The sequence below is a fragment of the Vitis riparia genome, chromosome 13, assembly GCF_004353265.1.
Source record: "Vitis riparia cultivar Riparia Gloire de Montpellier isolate 1030 chromosome 13, EGFV_Vit.rip_1.0, whole genome shotgun sequence".
Taxonomy (NCBI): domain Eukaryota; kingdom Viridiplantae; phylum Streptophyta; class Magnoliopsida; order Vitales; family Vitaceae; genus Vitis; species Vitis riparia.
This window is the reverse complement of record NC_048443.1, coordinates 7,047,712-7,069,896: the sequence shown is the minus strand read 5'-3', so window position 1 is coordinate 7,069,896 and position 22,185 is coordinate 7,047,712. Positions and strand designations below refer to the sequence as shown.

The following is a 22,185-nucleotide window of genomic DNA, read 5'->3' as shown; positions in this document are numbered from 1 at the left end:
GTCCAAAAGGCCTTGAAGGTTGGAAATGGCTGCTTAATTAGTTTGATTAGCTGATTAAGACCATATATATACTTGGGTTTACGGTCAAACTTTTAAGATAAACGTTCAGAAGGTTCTTATAATTCAGCTTTTGCAGTACAATGGGGAATTAGGGAAATATATCCCGAATAAAGCCAGTTTTCCGTGATTTAGAACAACAGCAGACACTTGGTCAGAGAATCAAATTTTTGCTCCAATTAAGGCCATCAAGAAGCTTTTGTAAACCCCTGATGCATCACGTCTAACTACATCATCGAGATTGGTGTTGTTCATTTTGAAGTACTCTCCTTTGATCTTTGTCATATCAATTTTAGCCCAAGTCATAATTGCTCTTGTCAATGAATCTTCATCTTTAGTCCAGTACCCAACATTGGAGGCTCTAATGACCTGATGATGGATCATGCAATAGAGAAAGATAATGCTCATGAGAAGCTTACATATTAAGCTTTAATAAAAGAAATACAAACTTTCATGGAAGAAGAAAGCCTTCCATTAGAATAGTTTCAGACCTTCTTGAACATCCATTGCATTCATTAAAGCAACTTCAACAAACGTTTAGAAGTTGCTTATGTGCACACCTGAATTGACTCACAAATGGCAAAACCACATTAATCTTGATGTGTTTGGTTTGTTGAGACAAAAAAGGGGAAGAGAAGAGAATTTTTTAGCCTAACAATAGTTTGGAACAAGACTAACAACTTGGATTTCTATTTTTTTCAGGAACCAATACAACATCAAAGGTAAGATCCAAAGTTCTAAGGTCCAAAGTTTTTCTTCTCTTCCCTTAACTATTTTTCCATCACCTCAGCAAAATGTTTCTCTAGGGAAACAATGCACAAAATTACTCCTCGCAATATAGAGCCCAAATCACCATTTCCACTGCTATTAATGGCATGTCAAAAATTTATAAAAGTTAATTTTTAGTATTAAAAAAAAAAGGAAAAGAAAGGAATTAATCTACCTATTGATTGTCTAGAAGTCAAACCTGATCAATAGCAACTTCGTAGCTTTGCTTGTAGCACACAAAAGTTTCTCTAAGTTGAAAGAAATTCCTTGTTGTCAGTATCCACACAACATCATCATGATCTAATTGCTTTTTTTCAATGACTTCATGTAGCTTAGCTGCCTCAGATTTTGCAAGATTAAAGTCCACCAATTCTCTATCATGCCTGTATGAGCTCACTAGACCCACTACAAGCTATGCATCACCCACAATACAAGTCAATCTATGGAATGAAAACGTATAATGCTAGAATATTATAACAATGGTATATATAAATTATACCAACCCATTTCCTCCCATATAAATAGTATCTACATTGTACTTAATGAATACACACAGTTTTAAAACGTGTTTACACTAAAAGGAGTCTACTATATATATAATGTCTAAAAATTTTCCTATGTTGGATGTGTGGTATTATAATCACCCTACCACCTTGGTAGACACAATGTCCTTGTTATGTCATTTGCACGAGTTTGTCAAGCCAAATAAATGGACATCCCTTGTAGAGTCAGACAAACAGAGTCACACACCAGGATTAAGAGTCACCTTTATATTAGTCCGTAACATGCTCCCATATACATATTGTTTGCTCTGGGTTTAATAAGTTATTGGAGCTTTAAAACACATTTATACCATTAAGAGAATTTCAATTTATAAAGAGAAATTTTACACTATCAGAGGAGCAATTCAGTAGTTTCACTTGGATCTTAAAAATTGTGAGAAGAAAGAAATATGTTAGGTGTTACTACTTACTGGAATGGTTATTTCTTTTGGCTTATTTGCTTTTTTCATTACATTAGAACCTCATTTATCTATTTCCAACATCAACTGATTAATGTTGGTTGGACCTGTTATGTGGAGCTACCTTTACCTCCTATTAGCTTAGGCTTTAGGGAGTGTAAATGGTCTCGCATCATTTAGTTTCAAAGCAAGATTGGGCATCAACAATTTACAAACAAAAGTCCAATGTCCCACATTGGCTGGTCGCTAACATTGATTAAGCCTTATTTGCGGAGGTACTCTACCTTTCATTAGCTTAGAGGTTCCGTATCATATTCACTTGGATATATAAAACACTTCAATTACAAATATAAAAGATTTTATAATGTTAATAATCAAACACCTTTTAGTGTTGATGTGAGATTCTCTAGACAAGTAGTAATGTTCAAACTATAACAAAATTTTGCAGAATAAGATATGAGAATAGGCACTTTAACTATGTTGTAATTAATTTTTTAATTAAGAAAGGGCTTCTAGAGGATTCTTTCCAAGTGTATTAGACTCATTTCACAAGCTATTTCAAGATCTAGTATTTATAACCATCAAATAACATTTTATATCACCAACTTTATAAAAAAGAAAAGGTGAATGGATATCATAAAGGTGCAATGAGGACAAGATAATTCTATTTTCCTTTTCCCTTCATTGGGTTGGAAGGGAATATTTAATTTAGCTTGAAAAAAAAAACCTCTTTAAGGACCCATAAGAGAACATCTAAAGCAATGTTTATGGTTAATTTTACAAGTCTTTGTTCTGACAACCTGGGTGCGTAAACTTTTTGTTCCTTATTTTTCAATTTTATAATTTTGTAACTTTATTCTTTTTCTAGACCCACTTAGAAGTCATATTTGAATAAATTCCAAACGTCACACTCCTTTAGTGAACAAGCATCATTGTTATATATATTACTTCTTTTGAGATTTCAGTACTAGAAAAAATAATATATCTAAATGAAAATTTGAGTTGAAAGAAGTAATTTTTTTCCTTTAAATTAGATCAATCAAGAAGATAATTAAATCTAATTGAAAAGTAACTAGATTACATTGAGAAGTAATTTTGTTTATGCGCTTCCCACAAGATCATTATAAATCTTATTGATTAAGATTAATTTTCATTTGATGAAATGACTTAAAGTAAAAGTGCTCCTTCTGTACGCAGTAGTACAATCCATATTTCTTTTCTAAATCCTTTCTCAATTATTAGTATTGGTATTGATTTAATGCTACATTCACAAGTATAGATTGTCCGTCAATCATTGTCATGAGATAAAATATTCTCTTATAAAATATTAGTGGGCTACTTTCGTATATGGTAAGTTTCTTTGTTCCATATATAGGAGCAATATACATTTTTCCATTGTTGAGTAAGACCCATTGTTTGAAATATCAGTAAACATGGATATATCGGTATTTGGATTTTATGGATATATCATAAATATCAGTGTATATTTTTTCACAAATATTGGTGAGACGAAAATTATTCAAAATTGATGGGAATGCTTGGAAAACTTCAAAGAATGATAAAATAAGCAAGAATACACATGTTAAAATTATTTTGTAAGTGTAATTGAAATAAATATGGTAAAAAAAATATCAATAAATAGAGATATATCGATAGATTCAATACTTGGATTTTAAGAATATAAAATATGAATTTTGGAATTGCACACTTAGAAAGCTAGAATTGAGTTAAGAAATATTTGATTTTATTAAATGAAAACAATCTATACATAAACATAATACATATGACATTATAATAGTCCTTAATATCAAAATGAAGATCGATGTGGTTTCATCATATTGTTAGATGAAGGGAGTCCATCTTGTTAAAAACAATATTCATACTAGGACATGGAGTTTCGATAGTATTGATTGTAAGTACGAACATGTCATGCATAAATTTCTTGAGTCCTACCCAAAACCTGTCCATGGATGGGAAATCCAGGGTTTTCCCATGTGCTCATTTGAAACTCTTATTGTTGCATCTGATATGGAAGGTAGTACAACATTTGTGTAGAAGAAGGATAGTTATATCTTTCATACTCTCCATTAATGGAACTTGAAAGATTTGGAGGAAGCTGACCATAACTCATGCATAAGGGGCATAAATGTTGGCTTCATTTGACGAGTCATTGAATTGAGTCTCTATACTCATTGACTCAAAATTGGCCGACAATGAGTCCTCGTTGTATGGCGTCATCCTTCGTCGTCTTCCTCTATATGGCTTTCCAATGGCTCCAACACTTAGACCAACTCTTCTAGAGTCGTGGTCTTCATCTTAAGTACAGTGTGAAATCATCTTCATAAGTAAATGTCAATGGTTGTTCACTTTGCTGCTAATGTCTAACATCCTGTCCATCATTTCCAGGGTCACTACCATCATTGGTCTCCTCTCCTCTTGAACCATCATAACCGGAAGCAGAAGTACTAGCAGCACTAGGTCGGCTACTATGTTCAACACTTGTGGAGTCAAAAGAAGGTCGAGAAGTGACTATCGACTGAGAAGTTCCTTGTAGAAATGAATCTCTCGTGTCTTGGTTGAAACTATCATTATGAACTTTATCGAATAATAGTCGTTCAACATTAACACTTGTTTCTTGGACATGTGTGGCAATTCGTGGGTCAGAATTTCCATCTTCATCATCTAAATGAAGAGGTCTAACCCATTGAAACAATTGGTTATCTTCTTCTTCACCGGCCTCAGTTGTAATGTGAAGTAAATCTAGGTAATCTTTCTCCACAACTTTGTCATTTTCTGCCTCCATATCACGAATCTTTAGTTTCATGTTATAATAACAGAAAACTAATTGTTGGAGCCTCGGGTAAGCAAACCGATTTCTTTGCTTTGTATGAATTAAGGCAAACGTGCTCCAATTTCTCTCACAAGTTGAAGATGAGACAATTTGCAATAAAACCTTGATGGCCAACCTTCTTAATGTAGGAGTGTGGTTTCCATACATGAACCACCATTCAACTACAACCAAATAAATGATATCAATACTTATATTAGAAAGCTACAATAATATGCTAATGTAATGTATTCTTAATTCACAAATAATACTCATCGGGAACCAATTTTGACCTTGAAATAATCGTCGCTCGATCACTGAATCCTCTCTTTGCATCTCGGAATAGTATAAGCTACATATTAAATAATTGAAAGTCAAAAATTGAGTAAATGAAATTCAATTATTTAATTTATATTATAACTATAATCATTTACCTCATTTCCAAATTGACTAAGACCTTTTACTGCAGGATCTAATTTCACAAAGACTTCATGAACTGCTTGAAGTAGACCAGGATTAATACCAACTCCACGTTTATATTGAAACATTGGATTAAGAAAGATTGGTACAATAGTAAAGTAGAAATGTAGAATTAGAATGTTATGAAAGAAACATATTAAATACCAGTAACTTTTGAAGATGGATAGTACTTAGTTACCTGCTACATGAAAATGATGTTTAAGAGTTCTATCCCAACAATTTATGATTATTTCTAACATCCATTCTTTAGCATTAAGTCAATGAAGTTCTCTTTCATAACTCGAATCAATTCGCACACAAATGGCATTGTAGGAATAACTTCTAAATCGACAATGCCAAGAACCATGTATAGTGACTCATAGATTGACACTAGCTTTCCCACTCTCTCCTAGTACACATGGTCAAACATAAGTTTTTCAATCTCTTTACCGATCGATAAATCTTGGCTTGTTTAAAAAAAACCTAGATTATGGATAGCTCGGAATTTAGGGAAGACGGACGAATGGTGTTAAAGGGCTTAGAGGGGGCGGTGGAAATGAGAACGGGTCTGAATCCCATTGTAAATGTAAAAGGAGGCTCCTCATGGGTCTTTGAGGCTATGAGTACGACTTAACTTGTGTTGTGCCCGCTCATCACTGATAAACACTTTCTTCAAACTCACTTTCTTTTTCAAAAAACTGTCGAGGGCAATATAATTGGTTGCAAATCTTGTTGCTCCAAGGCCAACTATGTCTCTACCACACACCTTTTGCATATGTGCAAGCAACCAACTGTGGTTATAGATGAAGTTGGTTATCTTTCAAGCCTTTGTAATCATGTTTGCAATACTAGGTCTTTTACCAATGTCTTCGAACATTAAGTCGATGCAATGTGCTGCACACAGAGTCCAATAAAGATTGTATTTCTTCATTAACAGCTTCCCCGCCTTCATGAATGCTAACGCATTATCCGTAACTATTTATACCACATTTTGTTTGCCAACTTCCTTGATCACATCCTTCAATAAACCATATATGTATTTTTTATCCTTTATATAATTTGATGCATCAACAAATTTGAAAAAGATTGTGCTACCTTTTGAATATACCATGAAATTAATTAGGCTTAATTTCATTAGCTCAGTCCATCTATCACACATAATTGTGCATCCATAAGTCTTCCACTTTTCTCTTTGAATATTGACATAAGCTTCCATGTCTTTGTACTCCATATCCAAGTACTTGTATTTGATTTCATAAGAAGATGTGGTTTTATACCCATACCTATCATCCATATATAATTAAAGCATATAAGAACATTTGTGGCAATCATACTTTATAAATAATAATGATATTGTTAAAACGAATACAATTTTTAAAATTATAGTAATTACTTGCTTATTGTGCACCAACAATCATGTTCTTGAAATGGTGAGAGTCTGCTTCATTGGGCACAACAATCTCATATATGAAGAACTTACTTATCAAACTTCCCATGGTTTCCTTGATGGCACCACCTTTGAAAAGATTTTTCACATTTTTCTATCTTGCTGATAAAGATTTGTACAATGAGGGTGCACTAGGTAGTAATGGATCCGAATATCAAACACTTTGCGATATTCGCATATGCCTTGTTGGATTAGTTGGATGTGAAGACTCACCTATTATAATTATTAAAATTAAACATATATGTTAATTTAATATTATTGATAAAGTTGATAAGAAACAGTAATAATTCAAATTAATATTATACTTGTTTTTCTATTCCCTCTTACAAAATGTTTTTCTTGTTGGCGATTCCATTCAGTAGCTTTTGATGCTCGAACCGTCACTCTATAAGCATGCTGCTCATCAAGGTGCATGTCAGTTGAATACATATACACATCATCATCATCTCCATCATCATCATCATCATCAAGGTTCTAGTCATCCTCCTCATCAGTTATATGTCTATGTCTTCCTCCCATTGTGTCTCACAATTAAGCTCGAATCTCTTCTATATCTACAGGTTTCTTCTATTTTGCCTTTTTTTTCCCTCTCTAAGTCTTCTTGTTTCTTGTTTCACTTCTGGAGGCACGTTAGGACAATTTTTTTTTTTTTTTTTTCTGAATGAGGGTCTGTATGTGATAGGTAAAATTAAAAACAAGTAATCTCACGACTTTTTATTGTCAACCCATCATAATTGTATACTATTCCATTTTTGTTCCTTCCATAATTGTACAAGATTTCCAACAAGGATCTCGACCCATGATACCACTTCCACTAGCCAGTTTCTAAACATGTATTTTAAATTCCTATATGAAACTAATATCAAATTTAAAATTATTAAAGATAAAACATCTAAGAAATTTAATATTAATATTATTCATGAAATTGATAAGAATCATTACAAATAAAAATTGAAATTAAAATTGAAATTAAAATTGAAGTATGCATATATGAAATAGATAAACATTACAATTAAATTTTCATATGAATTAAATTTAAATTAAATTACATTAAATTGAATTAAATAAAATTTCCACATTCATGAAATTGATAAGAATCATTACTAATAAAAATTGAAATTAAAATTGAATTATGCATGAAATAGATAAACATTACAATTAAATTTCCATATGAATGAAATTTAACTTTAAAATTATTAAAAAATGAAACAAATATGCATAGATGTCAAATCAATTTCCATTCAATATGAAATTTAATGTTAATATGATAAATTTTAAAATTAGATAATATCAATTAAACTATAAATAAAAAATAAAATTGAATTATGCATAATAAAAATAAATTTTATGAAAGGTAAAACATACCTTAATTAGCATTGACTTGGAGTTATTCCCCTTCACCACCAAATTTTCAAAATTTAAAAATTTTGGTAGAGATCAAAAAAATAAAAATTTGGAGCAATAGAATAAAATTAAATTTTTATGTATGAAATGGAGTGGATTGTGAGTATTTATAGGATTTTTTTTTTGTCAAACTAGCTGTTGGATGGTTAAATAGTCGTCATAAATTAATTTTAACCATTGGATCAAAATTTGGTTCAAATTTGGCCATTAGATATTCAAATAACCATTGGAAACATTTCGTAGTCGTTGGATCAAGTCAATATTGATTTTCCACCATTGGATCACAAATCTAACCATTGGATGCCTTTATAAAAGCACGGGTGAAATCTGGGCCATTGGATTGTCAAAAATTCAAATATGATCATTAGATGAATTTTCAAATTTTTCAAAAAAATGCTCGAAAAAATTGGCAATTTTTTCCAGTTCTTCCCATTGCTCCATGAGCTGCTCCATGGCTGATTTAATCTTCGATTTATTGGTTCCAAACCGATATATCACTGATATTTCAATGATATTTCTGACATTTTCCCGAAATTCCTCCCATTCGATAATCAGTTCTCAAAATCGTTTTGGGGTCATCCAATATCTGATATATTGGTGAAATATCGCCAATAAAATCTGAAATTTCAATCCTTGGTAAGACCTAAATTAGATAACCTCTAAGAATATAAAATTCTTTGAATAAGAATAATTTGCTTCAAGGAGTTTGATGTTTATAATTTACGTTTATAATGTAAATTATAGTCTTTAACACCTCTTAAGTACAGTCAAATAAATGTCCTTGTAGTAATGTTTGAACACATGATCTTTGATCAAATGAGATTGTGATATCATATTGGACAATCATATTTTCTAAGAGTTTAAGTTTATAGAATTTGAGCCGATAATATCATGCTTTCCAACTATATTGATTTTAGGAAAAACCAATTCTTGATTTATGCAAGTAAATGCTTTGTTTAGTGTGAACTTTCATAATATATATCAACATTGTTCTTTGGAAATCATGATATCAACTTCAATTTCAATTTTAATTGAAGTAAAAACACATAAAATTATAACACCAAATTAATATGTAATCGTATCCATCTAAAAATGCTCTATCCTCCAAGCCAACAAAGAAAGCTTAACTTTCTGACTTAAAACGTAGAATTTTTAGAACCGTGGAGACACCCTTTAATGTGTTGTTTCCCAAAATCAACCCTTGTCTTCGTCCTAAAAATGAACCAACAATAGCTAAGCATCTTGCTTTCATGTGTTAAGGGAATCTTTAATTAATAGCTCCATTAGTTCTTTATTAATAGTGAAGCAAGTGACTTGAGTTTCAAGGTTCAACTTTATTTCCCATGTTCCCTAACAAATCACACAATGTGAAGACTCCTTTTTTATTTGGCCTACCATGTCCCTGGTTTGTTCTTAATTTTTAAATTCAACATCTAGCTTATATAACAACATTAAATTTTTTTAAAAATTATTTTTTAACAACTATATGCAAGAGGTACCACATTTACATTGTTGAATGATATTAGACACACTAATTTAGAGAGAAAAATCACTCCACCATCAATGGAAAGAGAGGGTACATGAAAAACTCTATTGCCTCCTCCCTTCACCCTTTGTTGAGGCACATTGTGCTCCTATAATTATTAATTGTCTTCATGAAATTAGTCATTCCAATTTAGAAATTGATCATTCCACCCCTAAATTAGTCACTCATCTTCTATTATCCCTAATTTCACTCTCAATGATAGAATTATAAATCATTTGTTCAATTAGCCTATACTATGGTCCCATTGCTTTGTATCTTTGGTCTTATTACCTTTCATTTTGGACCCATTTCTTTATGCATTTGGACCAATGCAATTGAACCATTATACTTATAGCTTTGTACTAAAGTTCTATTGCTTTTGTATCATGCTCGTATTTGTTTGTACCGAGGACCTATATATTTATACAATTAAATAAATTGGTTATTCTCAAGTCCAATTTCATTGTGCTATAGTATATATTAAAGCAATAACCCTCTTATATAATTGATCATCATGGTAAAGATATCACCAATATCTCATGACAAGAATTGGATAGGGTACAAAATGCAATCTATTTAATTCAAAATATTTTATTTACACCTAAACTCTATGCCATAAAATAAAAAAATAAAAAAAAAGGAAAATTAACATCGTATTAATTAAAAACGATACTTTTGGAGCTCTCTTTTTCAATAGTTGTTTTTACTTTCCTTGTATTTTGCTTAACGAATTTCTTCTCTACTATCCACAAATGTATCCAAGATAGCTTCAAACGCCCACAAGCATATAGAGAGAAATAGGAGCAAAATGTCTTCTCTTAATAATTAAAAAAAATTAAAGGTTGCTAATTTTAAGAGTTGGTATTATGATTGATTTTCCCCCCAGTTATGAGTGGATGTAATTACGATGAAATATCAATATTAGGTTGTCATTGTAGTAAAATAACAATCTTGTATTTCGTAATCTTAATTATTGATGTTATGTGCATAATTGGTCAAATATGCATGCATCATATTTAATGTCTATATCTCGTCATATTCTTAATTGCCCTTTATGTTATTTATATTTGGGTATATATATTTATTTATTTTTAACATTTTTAATATACTCAGTTTTTAAACTTAAATATTTTCTAAAAATCAAGGATCATATATTGAGGAGGGACATTTTAGCAACCTTGATTTTGTCATTGTAAAAAAAATGGAGATTGTTAAACCAAGATTTGGTTAATCTCCATTTTGATGATAAGAAAATAAAGCTTGAAACTAATATTTTATCTTAAATGTGTTTAGGCAAGAAGATTATAAAGTGGTAATCATAAAGATAAAATAAGTCAAAAGAAATTCAAAAAGAAAATGAAGACCTCAAAGAGGAAATCACGGAAAACCCATTCCTTAGGATCTCTTTGTAAGGTTGTTGATACATTAGGATTATACGTTGTATTTTTATTGATGCACCTACAATCATCCAAGAGTTAAATTGCCTTAAAATATTTTATATTTGGATGATTTCATGTTTTTAATCAAAACCTTAAGTCAAACTCTTTATAAACTTGCTTTAAAGGTTTTAAGTTGTCTTACACAAGTTTTTAGAGGTTCCAAACCTCAAAATCGGATTATTTGAGCACTTCACAATGCGACATGTTAAGGGTCTAGGAAATTGGTTGAGCCAAGTGGACTATATCAATCGAGGGGCATTTTATGCACCCTTGATTTCTAGTAGCAAGTGTTCAACAAGTTGAGACTAATCAAGGACTAGCCGAGTTTCTATCAAGGCTCAATTGAAGCATAGCTTAAATTTGTTATACATTATATTTGTTATACATTTACATATAATTGTCACTTGCCTTACATAGCTTAAATTTGCTAAAAGTGACCTTCACCCATTCACCCTTCCCCTTTCTCTACAATGATTACTTGAGGTTGAGCTAGCTGAAATCCTAACAATTAGGTATGCATTTAGTATATGCAATCCAATTTAAAAATGGTTATAATAAATTGGAAAAAAAAATGAAAAGCATAGAATCCACTTTTTTGTAAATAGCACTACTATTTACCCATATTCCCGTGCATTATCAATCCTATATCTTATTCCCTTTCATTTCCCTAGTCATTACTCTTCTATTGGTTTCCTATTGTAACCAAACTTCTACAATGCTTATTCTTACCCAATGCATCCTCTCCCATTCTTACTCTCATTCTTTTACTAGATTCCAAGAACCAAAGAAGACAAATTATGATGACTCCAATATCTTTTAATTGAAGTAACTTAGTAAGTGGGTGATTGGTAAAAACTTAATACTTATTACTTAATAATGACTTAAATTGACTTTAAGTTAAATTATTCATAAATTATTAATTTAAAACTTATCACTTATTTTTTACATTAAGTATTAAGGTTGTTTGATAAAGTTAATTTAAAATTGATTCTAAATCATCAAATTGACATATTTACCCTTATTAATTTTAATTAATATTTAAATTTTTACTAATTTTAAATAATAAATTTATTTGTTAAACATATATTGTACATATATAAATTAACTATAAAAATATTTACTATAAAAAATGAGTTATAAATATAGAGCCATAATTGTAAAATATACTCTTAGTAAATATGGACAAATGTTATAAAAGAGATTTAAGATTAAAAATAAATTCATTATTTTGAATTAATACTTAAAATTATTTTTTACTTTAAATTTTGATATTAAGTTATTTTGCCAAAAATATTTAATGACTTAAATTAAGTCGTTAAATCATTAATTCACCAAATTGATTTACCAAACATCCTCTAAAAAAGGAAATTAATAACGAAAGTTTAACTGAACTTAAATCTTAAAACAATGTTTGACTAGGAAAATTTCAATAGAGTTTCCCTCTATTTTCTCTCAAAATGGCCCCCACACCCTCTCTGCTCACAACGCTTATGCAGAGAAGATTCCTACAAGTGCCCACCTCTAGGTTTTGGTATGTCATAGATCTCCTCATTCCCCTCATTTAGCAATTCTCTAATAGCTTTCATCATAAGCAGCAACATAGAGAAAGTTCTCGACCCAATCATAAGTAATTTAATTCCTATATTAATTTAATTTGCTTTTATAGGATTTGAAGTTGATGAGAAATGGATGACAATGATATTTGGAAAATGGGATTTAGAGTATGTATACTTCTTTAGTGAGAGAACTGCACAACTCTAAAAAAAAAATGACATTCATATTAGGATGTGACAAGATGTCAATGCCATCTTGTGGTAGATTTGAGTTTTGTCATGGTTAGAATGCTTTGGTGCAATGGATCACACATACTTGGGAAAGGGATGCCCATTTGACATGCTGAGAAGCTGTGACCATGCATGGGTCGACAATCATATGGCTTGCTCATCGGGATCACATGTACAAAGCCTGGAAAAGCTTGTCAATCTCTCTTTGACGTATCAATTGAGAATGTTGACTTCCAAATTTAAGACATCAAATGGAAGAGATAGTGCCACTTAGAAGACATTCAAAGCATATGAGCATAATTTTTGCATGGAAAATAATACTCTTATCATACAATGATATGTTTGATTTTTTTTTTTTTCCCAAATCAAATTGTACTGCATGTTATCGAAGAATTTCAAAGTAAATGGGTGAGACGAATTCTTATGAAACCTAGCTATTAACATGGTTATAACCCATTAAACTGATTAATACAATTTTAATTCATTAAACTCATTAATATGATTGTATTTTAATTAACCTTTTTAAAATTTTAATTTTATAAGAATATTAATTTAAAATATTTTTTTAGTTGTTCTTAACTTCTAAGTTTAATTTTTTAACTTTTAATTAATTTAATTCTTTATTTTAAGTTATAATACATTTATAACATAAAAATTTAATTATATATTCTTTATAATTTTATTTATTTATTAAATTATAAAATATTTTTAATCTTTAATGAAATTATACTTTAGTTCTTTAAGTTTTTTTAACTATATGATATTATTCATAATTAAAAGGTATTTTAAATTTTTAGAATTTTTAAATATTTAAAAGTAATAAATTGGGTGAAACAAATCATAAATGTCTTTTCTCATAAACAAATCATAAACATGACTAATTGAATGAGAAACGTGATTATGTGTGACCCGAACCCACTAAAATTTATGTCTTTTCTCACTCATCTAGAATTTTGCCACATGCATTAGTACACTGAGTAACCCTAGATGCTCTTACATGGGCTTTAGCAAGATTGGGTCGTCCCAACTCTGGGCTTATTCCAAGAAGAGAAGTGCATCAAGCATGTTGAGCTTGCCTAAGAGATACCTTAGTGAGCCAAAACCAAGATGGCCCATAGATCTCAAGACTAGGCTGACCCATATAGTATGACCATGTAATTACACGGGCTGGGCAGTATCCCTTCACTGTTCAAGCCCGCTCTCTTTTGGGCCTCAAGGCTTAGTACGCTAGCACCAATTTATTGGATTGTTTAGAAGTGTTAAAAGAGAAATTATATTGGCATCTACCAAACTTTCTATATATCCATTAGAATTATGATTTTTCAAGGATAAACTTTCTATATATCCATTAGAATTATAGGTTTTTTAAAGATAAAAGTACTTGTGAAAAGATTGAAATTTTTTTACAAATTAATTCAGATCATTGTCCCATTCTTTTTTTTTTTTTCTTTTTTCTTAATCTTTTCATAATCTAATAATATTTTTTTTTTCTAAAAATTATAATTTTAGAATAAAAAAAAAAATAATCATTTCCGATAATATTAGAAATGAAGATATAGGATCTTTACCATTTTTTTTTAATAAATTTAAGAGCTTAAAAAATGAGGGGGTCATAAAAAGGGTTTCCAATTTTAGGGATGAATGCTTTTTGAAGCTTTTAATAGTAGATCCTATATCTTCACATAGCTCTTAAGGTGTCTAACAATACTATACATCCAAATATGTCTTAAACTTTTATGTAAAAAATAATTAAAAGCCCATTTGGTAATGCTTCTTAAAAGTGTTTCTAGTCCTAAAAATATTTAAAAGCATTTTTAAGGTAAAAAATAGGTATTTGACAATATTTAAAAAAAAAACACTTTTAAAAATTTAGAAAAATACTTGAAGCGATTTTTAGAGAAGCACTTAGGGAGTGATTTTTTTAAAAATCATTTAAAAGCTTACAAATATTTCTGAAATACCCCCAAGTGTTTTCTTATACCCTCCATTTCCCTTTCACTTTTCTCTTCCTCATTCCCTCTCCATCCGAGTGGAGACTCTACAGTCGAAGGCTTTTATCACTCTCGTTCAATATGGTTGAAATCTGCTCCAAAGTACTCTCCGTTCTAGATGAGCAAGTTTTATAAAGTGAATAATGTGTACATTGCAAATATATATTGGAAATTAATGCTTTTAGGCATTCCTACCTCACAAAAGGAAAGAAGCTCCATATGCTTATAATGGACATTATGTGGGCATCATAAAAGGTATAATTTTAACCATATTTTATAACCCATCTCTCCACTCCACATAGGAATTCAACGGGGTAAGAATTAATATTTGACTCTTTTAATTTTAAACAAATACAATTTAAGAAAACTTTTGAATATTAAGTAGCTACCACCCATCATTTTATAATAAAAATTTATTATTTTTAATTTAATATATAATCAAATAGTTTGTTTCATTTTTTAGTTAAAAAAATTGTTATATTATGATGGATGTTTATTTATTAATCCATTTAAAAATATATATTTTCCAAAATTTTCTTGTAATTATAAAAATTATTAGTTTTAGTTTTTTTAACAATATAAATGTTTATACATTCTTTTACAATGAAAAGTTTTGGATTTATTATAATATTTACTTTTTGTAATTAAATTATAAGTCCTTTTTGATAATTTATTAATATTAAAATATTTTTATACTTATGCAACATATTGTCAAAAACATTATTAAAATCATTTTTCTATAATCTCATAAGATAGTTTTTCATAGAAATATTATAGAGAAAACATTTTCAATAAAAACACTTCGCCTAAAAGTACTATCAAACAGGTTCAAGAGTTTATTTGATAGTGTTTTTACCCATTTTTTTTTTTTTTTACTGAAATTGTTTTTTTTTCTAAAAGTTTTTTAAGAGAATCAATTATCAAATGTTTCTTTAAAAAACATGTTAATTATTTTTGAATACTATAAATGGTTTTTAAAAGTGTTTATTAAATTTTATCAAAAAATTTATTTTTTTCAGAAATACTTTTTAGGTTGAAAGTGTTTTTGTTAATTATTTTTTAATACTATAAATGGTTTTTAAAGTGTTTATTAAATTTTATCAAAAAATTTATTTTTTTCAGAAATACTTTTTAGGTTGAAAGTGTTTTTCGAAAACACTATCAAATGGAGCCTAAGAATGCGTCTGTGAGTCATTTTAGAAACCATTTTTAGTATTTTTAATACTTAAATGACAAAAAATTTCAAGAGTTGGAAAGATTAAAAATGTTTCATAGAATCGTTATCAAACAGACTTTAAATGCTAATCAACTTTTTTTTTTTTTTTTTGTGTAGGATCATGTATATACATAAGGACTTGATCACACAATACATTTACCATAATTTGACCCCCATAGAAGAGGCACATGAACATTAAGCACCGTGATGAGTGCCTAAGTTTCCATGAATCTTTTCACGACAAAATTCTAAAGCAGCTTTGACCAACACTGTACCAGTACTAGTATTCAATTCCCATGCCGGCGGCCCACAAGAGATATAGGAGCTCAGCCCAAGCCCAAGCCCAACTATAAATTCATTATTATTAGATCAAAACATATTCAAATTGTTCAAAATCATTATTCCATGAACTAAAATCACCCAAACCTAGGTCAAAGTCTTGATCAGAAAATCAAGTCTTAAAAGCAAAATTCAAACACTATAGTCGGAATCTCATAATCAGTGAAAGGACTCCATGATATTGACATGCAGTCCTTTGAGGACAGATGCCTTTCCTCTTCCCACAAGTCATTCCATTTTTTGTGTACATTTTATTCTACTGCATCCATCCCCTTGGATGGATCGCTTACTAAATCATCATCTCATATTCATGTATGAATGAGAAACCTTTCATCTTATTGCGTGACTCGGGAAAAGAAAAACAACCAAAATGGATCCTCCAAATGACTTTGAAGCTCTCACCAATGCTTTCTCAGGTTTGCCCCTTATATTTTTCTTATCATTTTTTTTTCATTTAATTTGTTTATTTTAGTTGGATACTAAGAATGTGTTTAACAATTATTTTAAGAAATGATTTTCGTTGTTTAAGTACTTGAATGATAAAAATTTTCAAACATTAGAAATGTTATAAACATTTTTTAGAATTACAACCAAACGAACTTTAAGAATGTATTTGATAGTGATTTTAGAAAGTGTTTCTAACATTTTTAATACTCGAAAGATAGAAATTTTCAAATATTAGAAATATTAAAAATACTTCTTAAAATCACAATCTATCACACTCTAAATTATGGTATAATAGTCTTAAATTGTGAGATTCAACTTTTTTAGGCTTTTGTTATTTTCTATTTGCTTTATTTTATACAGGCTTACTAGGAATTATACGTAGTCCATCTATTTGAAGCAACCTTAATTTGTAATTTTTAGGATTTGGAGTTGATGAGGATTCCATGGTATCGATCCTAGGAAAGTGGCATTCGCAGCACTTGGAATCCTTTAGAAAGAGAACTCCTAAATTCTTCTTGGAGGATGAACGTCTTTTTGAGAGGTGGGATGATCACCATATTGCATGCTTAACGAAAGAATTTCTGCGGTTTAAGGTACTCATGTTCTTCCTCTTGTAATAGAAATGTTAGCTGAAAGTCATAATTATAGATATCACATGGAAAATGGTTGAAAAATGTTCTCTTTTTAACCTAGTTTTAATGTATTTTGGTACTAGATATAGCCTATAAATACTTTTTTGTATAAAAAAATTGCAAAATATAATATGAGAAAATTCTAATATATATATATATATGATATAATACCATTACTTCAAATAATGAAAAATAAAATGAAATAAAATTTTCTTTTCATAAACTTGTTATTGTTTGCTAACACTTACCCTTTCATATCATCATTTCATGCCCAATTTATACTCATGGATCAATCAGATTGACTTATTTTTAGATCGACTTATTTTTTAAGTGCTTTTAATTGACACGATGACACATTTTAGTACAATATCCAAATATACTTTTTGTGGAACCTATTCAAAGGCACCACCAATAAATGGTGTCGCATATGTAATTCAAGTCTCATTATTTTGTATTCCAAGTTCATTCATTTGTATCATATTTCGAGGTCTCATTACTCTGTATATTGGTTCTATCCCATTATACCTTGGTCTCATTTGTTTATACCTTAATTTTGTTCCCTTATGCATTAATTTAATTTGTTTTTATACCATGATTCTTTCTTTATAATTGTACTTTTATTCAATGATCCAAATTTCATCATATATTTCTAGAAATTGAAATTCAAAGTTTTAGAGGCATTAATTTAGCATCTTAGTATTTTCCTAAGAGTATTGTATTATATTTTGCCAAGGCACATATATTAGGATGTGATAATATGTTAGTTATGAATGGTTGAAGTTTTTGCAATCTTATGACTCTTTTGAATTTTTTTATGGTCAGGATATTGTGGTGCAATGGATCATGCATCCTTGGGAAAGGGATGCTCGTTTGGTGCATGAGGCTATTACTAAGGGTCCTCAAGCATATGGCTTGCTCATTGAGATTGCATGCACAAGATCATCAGAAGAGCTGCTTGCAGCTAGGAAAGCTTATCAATCCCTCTTCAACCAATCGATCGAGGATGTTGCTTCCCGACATGAAGGCATCGAACGCAAGGTTAGTGCCACTTCAGTCAGGTTATCGCATCAAATGAATGATATTCAAAGCATGAGCATAGTTTTTATATGAAAAATAATAGTTTTATCACACAATTGTTATACTTTATAATCTTTTGAGAATCCATTTCATGATAGTTTTATTACTTCTTGTAAAATATTAAAATTTTCAAATACTCCTCTTAACGGTTTTATTTATATGATTAAAAATATATTATAATATTTTTATAAAATTAAAAGCATTTATTATGGTTTGTGGGATTGATTTTTATATGAAGACAAGAGCCCACTTTGTGCTCAAACTAGGCCAACTCATATGTTTGAAGATTGGGCTAGCCCAAGCAATGTGGCCCAATCATTGTGCCATAATATGCATGGCTCTTTTGTTGATAACCTAAAAATTAAGCCTCAAACGCATGACAATATAGTTGGCTAACACCAAAGTTCTTCCCTCTCTAGCCTCATCTTATGTTTGACCCAATTTGAATTAGTACAAGGGCAAAAGAACACAAATCTAACTTGTTTATGATAGATTAAGGCCCTATTTGACATCTTTGATTTTAAAGGTATTTAATAAAGGTTAAATACTTCCATAATTAATGTAAATTATGGTATAACGAAAATTTGTTTTCCTACATTGATAGCTCCTAGTAGCCCTTGTGAGTTCGTATAGATATGAAGGGTCGCAAGTTAATGAGGGGATTGCTAGATCAGAGGCCACGACACTTGCAATTGCGGTTAAGAATGTTGATAAGAAGAACCCAATTGAAGATGATGGTATAGTGAGGATTCTAACAACAAGGAGTAAGCTCCATCTCAAGGTAGTGGACAAGTACTATAAAGAGATTTATGGCAAAAATATAGATGAGGTAAGGAACGAGAATGATATTATAATAAATGTGTAATATACCTTGATTTTTCTTCTTTAAACTTTAATTCAACAACAGTTGTAATTAAAATAAATTTTAAATAAAGAAAAAAAAGGAAGGTACCATAGTTGTTTGAAAGAATAACAATGATAAGTAAACCTCTTAGTAGATATATAATAATAAAATTGAAATTGTAATATGATATTCCATATTAGTTAGAAGAGAGGTTTTAGGTGTTTTTTATATAGTAAACTTTTCTTAATTATGTCATCTGTTTTAAAAACCATGGCGAGTAAGAGCCAAGATTTTTACTGAGAGAGCTCTAGTTACTAAGTCTAAATCTTTGGGGAAGGAGTATAACATACCTACCAAATTATAAATATATAAAAAAAAGAAATGTAGCAAAGGAAAACAATTTAATATTTTCATATTTTATTTCTTTTTTCTTTTTATAAAAAAGTGAACGAATTAAGTAGGAAAAACAACGAAAAATCACATGAAGGGTTTCTTTGATTTACTTTTCTTATCATCTTAAATGACCAATTTAGTATGATTCTCATTAATCTGCTTAGGATCTTGACACTTTAATGAGTTTGAAGGAGACACTTCAGTGCCTATGCAATCCCCAAGCATATTTCAGTAAGGTAAGATTAATTCATCACGAACAACATCTTAGAAATGATCTTATATTTGTTTGTAGAATCATGTATTGGATTGATTGTTTCAATTCTTTTAGGTCTTAAATGATGCATTCAAAGATGATGCAGATGAGAATACCAAAGAAGCCCTAACTTGAGTAATAGTGACACGGAGCAATGTTGATATGAAGGAAATCATAGAAGAATTTGATAAGCAATATAAAGTTCCTTTAACCCAGAAGATTGAAGATGTAGCTCTTGGAAACTATAAGGATTTCTTGGTGAGCTTGATTAGAAGAGTGGCCTAATAAGAATACAACTTGCATTTCTTTAGTCAATATTTTAACAATCTTTTCCATTCTTGTAAACATGTACAAACACATTTGATGATATTAGTGATATAATTAAATTAAGCTTGTATTTGTTAGGAAGTTTGTTAAGAGTTTGTTATGCTAGCTCAGACTGTAAGTAATTAACTGAACCCTCTTGTAATAGCTATATATATCATAATCAATAATAGACTTAAGTGAGTGTCGTCATTCTCACCAAATCCTTTCGCTCTCTAAGTTGGTATCAGAGCAAGTTTGCATTTGAGAATTCTTTTCTCTCTCTCTCTCTCTTCTTTCTCTTTCTAAATTCTTCCATTTTTTTTCTCGAAATTTTTCTCTAGAAACATGTCTTTGACCTCCTCTACTTCCTTTGGTGCTCCTAATTTGCCTCTTGCCTCTTTTGTTCCAAATTTCAATGTTTTTTCTCTTTGGTTGGATCATAATAAGTGCTACTAATGGCGAGCTCAAGTGCTTTCAACTATATGAGCTTAAGGATTTGAAGGCTTTCTATTTGGATCTGTTCTAATTCTACCTCAATTTGTCAAAGTTCCTTGTAACAGTCCTAGTTCTCCACCAACTAGGGTTTAAAATATGATTTTCTAATTTGAATGAGGCATGATCAGTTTCTTCTAAGCTAGATTCTTTTATTGATGAGCGAATCAATGCTCAATCATGTCAATCATTGTGCTACCACTATTCAACTTTGGTCCACACGTGAATAACTTTTTTGGTCTCAATCAAAGGCCAAAGTGATGCAGCTTTGTATGTTGTTATAGACACTGAAGAAATGAGCTCTTAGTGTAGAGGAGTATATTCTTAAGATGTGAGGTTTGACTGACAATCTTAACTCTATTGGTCAAGTCATTATTGATAAAGATCTTATTCTTTATATTCTTATTGGATTTTATCCTGAATATGAGTCAATCATTGTTAATCTTACTTAAAGAAATGATGCTCTCACTCTTCAAGAGGTTCAATTTGTCATATAGACTCATGAAATGATGATTCAACATCAATTGGTCTTTTTGCCAACTGATTTGTAAAATTCTCCCTCTACTAATGTTGCTTATCGCAGATCTTTTCTTGTTGTATTGAGTAATGCCAATCATGGTGGTAACTCTCATTTCCGTGGTCATCATAGCCATGACAATGGTGGTTCTAGTCATGGCAACAAGCCAATTTATCAACTTTGTGGCAAGATTGGTCATGTGGTTGCTAAATGCTACAAAAGGTTTGATATTAGATTTTCAAGTGTTGATTTGACTAGTTATCAGGAAAATATTGCTTTCACCTCTAACTTTGCAGATCACGAGTGGTATGTCGATAGTAGCGTGACAAACCACATCACTGTCGATATGAACAATCTGACTATCGAGGTAGATTACATAGGCAATGAGAAGCTTATGGTTGGTAATGGTTCTAAACTTGTCATTTCTCATTTTGGAAATTCCTTTTTACCTTACAAAAATTCTTTTAAACCTGTTCTCCTTAATAACATCTTACATGTTCCACACATAACCAAAAATCTTTTCAGTATTTCTCAATTTACAAAATATAATAATGTTTTAATTGAATTCTGTCATGACTATTGTCTAAGCAAGGACAAAGCTTCAAAGAAAATTATGGTGGAACAAGCTCTTAGGAATGGTCTCTATCAACTTGATCTCACACAATCACAATCTTCATAGTCCAAGTCATATTCTAAGTTCAAGGCCTTGCTTTCTCTACTACAAGAGCCTAGTGTTTCTCAATCTAGTTGTCAAAGTGTGTCAGTCAATTCTTCAATAAAAAAAGTCTTTGTTCCTATATTGTGCTTCAGCTTCTACCACTACAAAATTGATTTGGATTCAATCTCTATTTCATGAGTTGGGTCTTTCTCTTGAAAAACCCTCATGTGGTGGTGTGATAACATTGGTGTTGTTGTGTTACTTCAAATCCTATTTTTCATTCCAAAACTAAACATATCGACATTGATATTCAATTCATGCTTGAGAAAGTGCTCAACAATGAAGTGGA

At 30.2% G+C, this 22,185-nt stretch overlaps 2 protein-coding genes across 2 annotated transcripts; one reads left to right on the top strand and one right to left on the bottom strand.

The window, feature by feature from the left end:
- Nucleotides 1-219: 219 nt before the first annotated feature.
- LOC117928249 (annexin D3-like) lies at nt 220-4,589 on the bottom strand. Its single transcript, XM_034848162.1, has 4 exons — nt 4,173-4,589; nt 1,025-1,237; nt 843-932; nt 220-426 (listed from the first exon to the last, which is right to left on the bottom strand). Exons 1-4 carry the CDS (start codon nt 4,587-4,589, stop codon nt 220-222), a joined length of 927 nt encoding a protein of 308 aa, XP_034704053.1.
- An 11,974-nt stretch (nt 4,590-16,563) lies between these two features.
- On the top strand, nt 16,564-20,320 carry LOC117928006 (annexin D4-like). Its single transcript, XM_034847748.1, has 6 exons — nt 16,564-16,633; nt 17,085-17,257; nt 18,119-18,334; nt 18,978-19,202; nt 19,775-19,846; nt 19,939-20,320. The coding sequence occupies exons 1-6, from the start codon at nt 16,588-16,590 to the stop codon at nt 19,996-19,998; spliced, it is 792 nt and encodes a 263-aa protein (XP_034703639.1). The 5' UTR covers nt 16,564-16,587; the 3' UTR covers nt 19,999-20,320.
- Nucleotides 20,321-22,185: the final 1,865 nt, after the last annotated feature.